The sequence below is a fragment of the Mesitornis unicolor genome, unplaced genomic scaffold (genome assembly GCF_000695765.1).
Source record: "Mesitornis unicolor isolate BGI_N332 unplaced genomic scaffold, ASM69576v1 scaffold6389, whole genome shotgun sequence".
Classification (NCBI taxonomy): domain Eukaryota; kingdom Metazoa; phylum Chordata; class Aves; order Mesitornithiformes; family Mesitornithidae; genus Mesitornis; species Mesitornis unicolor.
The window spans coordinates 7,271-15,212 of NW_010206442.1; the positions used below are offsets into that span (position 1 = coordinate 7,271).

General features: G+C 52.7%; 1 protein-coding gene across 1 annotated transcript in view; it reads left to right on the forward strand.

Moving 5' to 3' along the window:
• TMPRSS9 (transmembrane protease, serine 9) overlaps positions 1–6,934 on the forward strand; it is a 13,495-nt gene extending 6,561 nt beyond the window's left edge. The window contains exons 10-18 of the mRNA XM_010191746.1: positions 598–769; positions 2,165–2,436; positions 3,219–3,355; positions 3,868–4,213; positions 4,306–4,422; positions 4,812–4,983; positions 5,224–5,489; positions 5,927–6,063; positions 6,528–6,934. Of these exons, the coding sequence (XP_010190048.1) occupies positions 598–769; positions 2,165–2,436; positions 3,219–3,355; positions 3,868–4,213; positions 4,306–4,422; positions 4,812–4,983; positions 5,224–5,489; positions 5,927–6,063; positions 6,528–6,689 (1,781 nt within the window). The 3' untranslated portion in view covers positions 6,690–6,934. The remainder of the gene's footprint in view (positions 1–597; positions 770–2,164; positions 2,437–3,218; positions 3,356–3,867; positions 4,214–4,305; positions 4,423–4,811; positions 4,984–5,223; positions 5,490–5,926; positions 6,064–6,527) is intronic.
• Positions 6,935–7,942: the final 1,008 nt, after the last annotated feature.

The window sequence follows — 7,942 nt, forward strand, 5'->3', positions numbered from 1 at the left end:
CACACAACCCCTGGTCCATTGCTAAGGGCCAAGGCACAAATGGTGCTGTGGCTGCCCTGGCTCAGCCCAGAGCAGCCTGGCAAAGCCATTCGGTATCTGTGCAGTTGAGTTACATGCACTCCTTTGCTTATGCAGCCGAATGAGTGATTTTCTCTGCTGCCTGTGTCAGTGCTCTGCTCCAGCAGGCCCAGGACACACTTTAGCCTGCTGACCACTCTATTTTGTTTGCCACCCAAGGATCTCCCAGCAGTTCAAAGTTGATGGCTGCAACTGTGAAGTGGGCAGGTGTCTATGGGATGTCCTGTCTCTCTGTATCTCTGCAGGGAGATACACACGTAGGTTTATTTTTCTAAACTTAGATTTATCTTTTTATCTAGACTGGCAAGGCATAGAACAGCAGTTAGGGTGAAACCCATGAATGGCTGTGCATGGACACCATTGGGGACTACCACCAGCAGCATGCAGGGCTTGGGCAGATGCCTCACACTTTCAGCCCTGACCTGCCCCTGCTCAGATTTAATGGTTGGAGATCAAAAGCCTCTCCTCACTTGTCTTCTGCTAGGACTACTCACAAGTCATGTTTTGGCTTTCGTTCAGAGTGTGGAGGACGACCTGGCTTCTCTAAACCCAGCAAGATCGTGGGAGGAACAGATGCTGCCAGAGGAGAGATCCCCTGGCAAGTCAGCCTGAAGGAAGACTCAAGGCACTTCTGTGGAGCCACCATCATTGGGGACCGCTGGCTGCTGTCGGCAGCTCACTGCTTCAACGAGTAAGCGTCCATCCTAGTGCCACAGCTTCAGCTCGCTCACCCACCAGCATGGAGCTGTGCAGCTCTGTGTGGCCACGTAGCCAAACCCACAGCTGCGGCACTGGGGAAAAACAGGAACACTCATTGAACGTTAATTTTTGTTATAGGTTAAAGTATAAAGATTATATATTTATAAATATATATATCAAGGTTAAAGTAGCCTGGGCAGGGAGCAAGGACCACACATCTAAAGGGTGGAAAAGGACCAGTGGCACAAGAGAGTTTCTTCAAGAAATCTAACCTTAAAAATTGGCTGTAATACAGGAAAGAGAGACACGTGGTCAGCTGTTACAGGGACGATGGACAGTTCAATCCTGTTAAACAGCAAGAGCCCAAGCCCAGATTTATAAATAACTTAGATAAGGGAGTGAGTAGCAAGAGGATAATGTTTGTCAAGAACAAAAATTCCCAAAGACAGAAAAGGTGGGGGACTATGAAGAGTTTCAAGACAACCATATGCATTAAATAGCTGGGCAATAAAGCAGCAAGTGAAATGCAAGGCAGGCAAGGGTGAAGTGAGGCACGGAGCAAAAAAAGCAGCGCTCTCCGTCTGCAGATGATGATGGGTCTCCACCAGCTTTTACCGTCCAAGCTCAGAAGTACTGTGGATACTGCCATGAGAACAGCAGCTCTGTGGGCAGTGGCAATTAAAGAGCAATTGGCTGCTAGTAATTATTAGAAAACAAATGAGATTACCAGTGTGTTGCTGGTAATTCACAGCATACCAACTGCTCCAACATTGCATGCAGTGCCAGAATAGCACTGTAAGACACAAGGATGACCCGCGTGCGGAGCAGCATCCGTAGCAAGCACAACAAAATATCAAACTAAACTTGGGAAGAGACAAATGGGTGGGAAGGGAGTGTGCGATGGGACTGTGCAATTCAGACAAAGTGTTTGAGGTGTGCCTTCTTACTGTTTTACTAAGGTATCAACTGACCACCAAGAGAAGGTGGAAAACAATCAAAAGGAAGCATAAATGTCATTAAAGTGAATGTTTAAAATACACATAGGGTTAAAAAAAAAGGAATAAAATACAACTCTAGGGAAATCCAAATAAAACCCAACTATCCATCAAGACCTATTCAATATAGACACCACTGGTGTGACACAACACTCCTGAAATCACAGATTTCTGGAGGCGAGGAGAGAATTGCTACATATTTACCTTTCTTCAGGAGGCATCCAACACGTGCCACTGCTAGAAACAGTTATGTGGGGCTGACTTAGCAGGTCTGCTCTGCTTTGGTAAAGTAAGGCTTCAGACATAGCATTTACAGTTGTCTGCAATTGAAATGTCAGAATTCACATTAGGGATACGTGTGGGCATGTATGGTTAGGATTATGTATTTGCAGGACAAATCCAGAAGAGATCGAAGCCTACATAGGAACAACATCACTAAATGGAACAGACGGGAGCGCAGTGAAAGTCAACGTAACGAGAGTGATCCAGCACCCTCTCTTCAACCCCATTGCTCTGGACTTCGATGTGGCTGTACTGGAGCTGGCCAGACCTCTTGTCTTCAACAAATACATCCAGCCCATCTGCCTCCCACTGGCTGCGCAGCAGTTTCCTGTCGGCAAGAAATGCATCATTTCTGGGTGGGGTGACCTCCAGGAAGGGAACGGTAAGGAGGGACGTGGTATCAGTTGATTTGCTCTGGAGCAGTGACAGACTCAGCAGCAAAGCCTGTGCCACTGCAACGCGGGCAGCCCTGGGAGCATACAGGACAGGAGACAGTAACGGGGACAGTCGGGAACTGACAGAACCACAAGAATAAGTAAGGGTAAGGGCACACCGCGCACTACCTTAAACCACAGTTATTTAGGAGCCACAGGACAGGGAACAGTAACGGGGACAGTCGGGAACTGAGAACCACAAGAATAAGTAAGGGTAAGGGCACACCGAGCACTACCTTAAACCGCAGTTATTTAGGAGCCACCAGCAAACAAGAAAATGGAGAGAGCAGCCTGGCAGGAACCAGGAGCAGTCTGCTGGGCTCCATGCCGTAGTTCTGCCATTTCTCCTGTGTTAAGCAAGAGTGGGGCACTGCCTCGGAGGCCTGCTGCAGCTCTGCAGGGCAGCGCATCAGCCTCAGCAGCCGTGCTGGGTGGCAAGGCTGCTCCAAGCAATTGGAAAAAGCAAAGATCCCACTGCAGGGAGAAGGCCTGAGGGTGGCATGAGTGTTACCAGAGAAGCCCTCCTGTCCCTCCAGCAGTTGACCAGGAGCCCACAAGCAGTCAGGGGTGAGCCAGGATCTTCAAGGCTGCTGAAAGCACAGCTCATACAGGGCTCAACTTGTGTGTGGGATTGGAGCCTGCTTTCCTGGAATACGTGTTGGATCAGCCTAAAAGCCATTAGATCCCACTGCCCTCTGCTGCACTCGCTAATCCCATGGTTTTCATGCAGTCACCAAGCCTGAGACCCTGCAGAAAGCCTTGGTGGGCATCATAGACCAGGAGACCTGCGACTTCCTCTACAACTTCTCCCTCACTGACCGCATGATCTGTGCTGGCTTCCTGGAGGGGAAGGTGGACTCATGCCAGGTAAGAGCCTGGGGCTTTGCTATTCCTCTACAGATTGTTCCAGAAAGCTGGGCTAACTCACAGGTTCAGCGCATCCTTGGGAAATACTGACCGAGCTGCTGTGGCCAGCCTGTAATCCATGCATGCCTTAGCTCAAAAAGCCCAACCCACTGCCTTGAAGTTTTAGAAAGGTAAATAAAGAGCCATCAGGTTGACCATGACTTAAACCAACATCCCGCTGCTGCACGTGGCCAGGCTGGAGTCCTGGATGAAGCAGATCTCCTCCTGGGGCAGCAGGACAGTGGTGGTCAGTGGTGGCTGTCCCTCACTTGTGGGAAGGTGCTGCCAGAAGCCATTAACTTTCATGAGAAATGCCACTTGTATCTGCACACTCCTGTGTTGCACACACACTGCATGGCAGCAGACAGCCCTGTGGGGCTGGAGAAAGAAGAGTGGGGCTAGTTAAGTCCTCCCAATGTGGACCTGTGTTTGAGAGACAGGGCTGAGCAGCCATTGCCTTGCTTCTTCCTCAGGGAGATTCAGGGGGACCCTTGGCCTGTGAGGTGACCCCAGGAGTGTTCTACCTGGCCGGCATCGTCAGCTGGGGAATTGGTTGCGCCCAGGCGATGAATCCTGGTGTGTACTCCAGAGTTACCCACCTCAGAGACTGGATCCTGGATACCATCTCGCAGCTGCCCAGTCCTGGCACAGGTTCCCCCTCCAGCTCAGCCATCGCTGGAACTTCTGCCGCAGCCACCCTCACCCACCAGCCCAGCACAACAGCTCCCACCACCCTGGGGTTGGAGACCAGCACAGCCGTCACAGAAACCCTCACAGCTCTGAAAACCACTGAGCCTGCCAAGCCCACCCAAACTCCAGGTAAAACTGACCACAGATTTATTGACACATTGGTAGGAGACCTCCAACCCCAGCAGAGGGGCCTGAGCAGGCCATGGGTTATTGTCTTCCAGTGGTGCCTTGTACCAGCCTCACCTTCAAGTGCTCCAGCAAGGTCTGTATTGGGAAAGAAAATCCTGAATGCGATGGCGTTGTTGACTGCAGCAACGGCTTCGATGAGCGCAACTGCGGTGAGTATGGCTCTGCAGCCTGCGACCGCTGCACAGCCTTATTTATGTTACCCAGACTCCCCAGTGCAACCCACCACCTTCACATGGGTGGTTCTGGACCTTCGTTGTACACTGGGGGCCTGGGCCAGCCCCTCGTGGTCCAGGTCCTACTTGGCCTGCCACAGCCTATAAGAAGATAAAGCTGGATGAGCAGGGCCCAAATCTGTGATCCATGATCACAAGTTCTTAAACCATCCCATGTCTGCCAAGCCTCGCCTCGGATGGGTGAATGAGATTCATCACATCCTACTGCCCTATGTCCCTCCTGAAGGCTGTCCCGTGGCACGGGCAATGGTAGAGCTCCCTCTCACTTATGGTTACTTAAAACCACGGTGCCTCTTCTGTCCCAGACTGTGGCTCAGCAACTGCTCCGGTCTTCAGCAAGATTGTGGGTGGCAGCACTGCGGCTCGTGGAGAATGGCCCTGGCAAGTCAGTCTCTGGCTTCGGCGGAAGGAGCACAAGTGTGGGGCTGTCCTCATCGCCGACCGGTGGCTGCTCTCCGCAGCTCACTGCTTTGATATGTAAGTTTGAGATGAGCTAGTGAAGCCAGCTGGCTCCCAGCCATCCCCTTCCTCGCAGCCCAGCACCATGGGTATGGGTGGGTATGCCCACCCAAAGCCTGGGTATGCCCACAGTGTGATGGAGACAGGGGTTCTGGCCCCACAAGGTGTTGCCATAGTGCATCCCAGCCCCAAAGGTGGAGGAACGGCCCTCCTTGTGAGGCCACACTCCTAACAGCCAGGTTTGCTGTCTTTCCGCAGTTACAGTGACCCCAAAATGTGGGTGGCCTTTCTAGGAACACCCTTCCTGAATGGCATCGATGGCAAAATGGAGAAAATCTTCCGTATCTACAAGCACCCTTTCTACAACGTCTACAGCCTGGACTATGACGTGGCACTGCTAGAGCTGAGCGCGCCTGTCGCATTCAGCAGCACCATCAGACCCATCTGTCTGCCAGACGTTTCACACGTCTTCCATGAAGGAGCCAGATGCTTCATCACAGGCTGGGGCTCCACAAAGGAAGGAGGTACTGGCTGGGAGGGCTCCCTCACACCCAGATTGGCCAAGCTAAGTGCTATCCACCCTGCGAGCCCAAACATCCACGATTCCCACTCCACTGCCCCAAGCACTCCCCACGCCAGGCAGGGTAGATCGAGCTGGGCAAGGCCCTGTGTCACCACAATCTCCTCCCCAGCCACCATGCACTGAACTCCTCTATTTCCTTACACCTCTGCCCCCTTCCCGAGCTCTCCACGTGCCAGCCACCATTTCTACCTGGTCAGTCAAGTTGCCCAACAAAACCAAACTCCAAGGAGAGCTTCAGTGCTTGCTCTACTGGGGAAGAACCAAACCCAGCGCAGGCCTCTCCCTTCGGCGAGCAAGGCCACAGAGACCCCACTCCTACATGTCCTGCTGCTTCTCGTGTGCTCCGCAGCGAGCTGACAGCCGTTTGTGTCTCCTCAGGCCTCATGTCGAAGCATCTCCAAAAAGCAGCAGTGAACGTGATTGGAGACCAGGCCTGCAAGAAGTTCTACCCGGTGCAGATCAGCAGCAGGATGGTGTGTGCTGGCTTCCCGCAGGGCACCGTCGACAGCTGCTCGGTGAGTGCCAGAGCAGTGGGACAGAACCTGTGCAAAGCCCTGGGGCCATATTCTTTCAGGAGGGCCTTGCCCTGCCTCCCCTAGCCCAGCCGTCTGTCTGTCCGTCCATCTCCACTGGCCATTGCCATTACCCGAGTCCATCCTGCACATACTGGCCCCATTGCCCTGTGACAGGTCAGGGGAACATGCAGGGAGGTGACACCAAGCAGGAGGCCCCAAGGATACTATGGAGCCCATTTCATGACCCTGTTGTGCCTCTAAACACATCTGTGTCCCCCAGCCCCAACCTTGGATTGTGCATGCAAGCACATCACCGAGCAGTCCTCCAGCTCGGCAGCAGGCTGCTGGGGAGGTGGGGAACGGGACAGCAAATGCTCCTATGTTCCAGAGAGAAAGAGCACGTCACAGCTGGGGAGCTGGGCTGCCTCTTTGGCTTGATACAGGACCCTTTTCTCTCTCCACAGGGCGATGCTGGTGGGCCCCTGGCCTGTAAAGAACCCTCAGGGAAGTGGTTTCTCGCAGGAATCACGAGCTGGGGCTATGGCTGTGCCAGGCCATACTTCCCTGGTGTCTACACCAAAGTCACAGCTGTGCAGGGCTGGATTGCGCAGAACCTCAAGCTCTGAAGCTGCATTTTGCCACTCAGGGAAGGCAACGAACGAGAGGAGCAGTTACCAGAGGATGCACTAACCCCTCAGCTGTTGTACACTTGGTTTTGATGCTGCAGAGGGGTGAAGATGGCCTGCAAGTATTGAGCAAATGCCGGTGTTGTGTGACCCACTGCAGCTGGCACACCAGGGCATTTGATAACTGCTTTGCATAGAAAGGTACAACTCTAGACATTTTCTATAAATAAATGAGGCCTGTCCCACCTTAAGACCTGGCCAAACATCCTACGCATTAAAATGTGGCCTTTCTAGTTGGAGGGGTGCTCAAAACACCTGCCAGAGGTGCGTGTAGTTCGGCTGACCACTACCTATGAGCTGTCACCCCAAAGCCAAGCCAAGAGACAAGAACTTCGCCCCAGCCCAGTTACGCCCTTGCAGAAGCCTCAGACCTCACTGCCTTGACGGAGCCGTTACGTTGTGCAATGGCTTTTGGAAAGGGCACGCTGCTGTTTCCACTCAGTGTTTGGTACTGCCGAGCTCAGTGATGATGCCCTGGCTCACCATTTGATCACAAGAGGAAAAGACTAAAACACAGACTTAAGACCGCACAGGACCTCATCTGTATCAGAGAATCAGGACAGGCTTCTCACACCCAGCACCCACGGCTCCTTTTACATAGGGCAACGGGTGATTAAATTGGCAAAGACTAAGGCATGGCCAGACAGACCGCTGTTCTGGTCAAGCTGGGTGGGAAAAACTGGAAGGGCTGAGATAGTGGCCCAAGGATACAACTCCTTCAGTGGGAGGTCAGGTCCCATCAGCCAGCACAAGGCAGACACCTTTGTTCTCGAGCAAAAACTGCAGACCACCAAAACTGCACAGCAGCTGGTACCCCAAGCCCATGCCTGGCCTTTGGCGCTTAAGCTCTGCATTTGGGTATAGCAGGAGGCTTCTTCTTTCCCAGCCCAGCTGGCAGCGAGATCCACCCCTTTCCAGCTACAGCACTATCAAGGAGGGCAACGTGGCTTCCTGGCAGGGCTCAGCTCACAATGTGTTCAGATCCACGGTGGAACACTTGTGGGATGCTCCCATCGAGGAAACGGGACTGCTGCACAGCCAGCACCCCAAAATCCGTACAGCCAAACAGAAAAGTAAAAAAGCCCCTAAGCAAACATGGCTGGAAAGCACTTTATTTTCAAGTAGTCGTTCTGCCCAGTCTTGGTGGGAAACTCCAGTTCAGTTTCAAATAGTCCAATATCCAGTTATGTCCT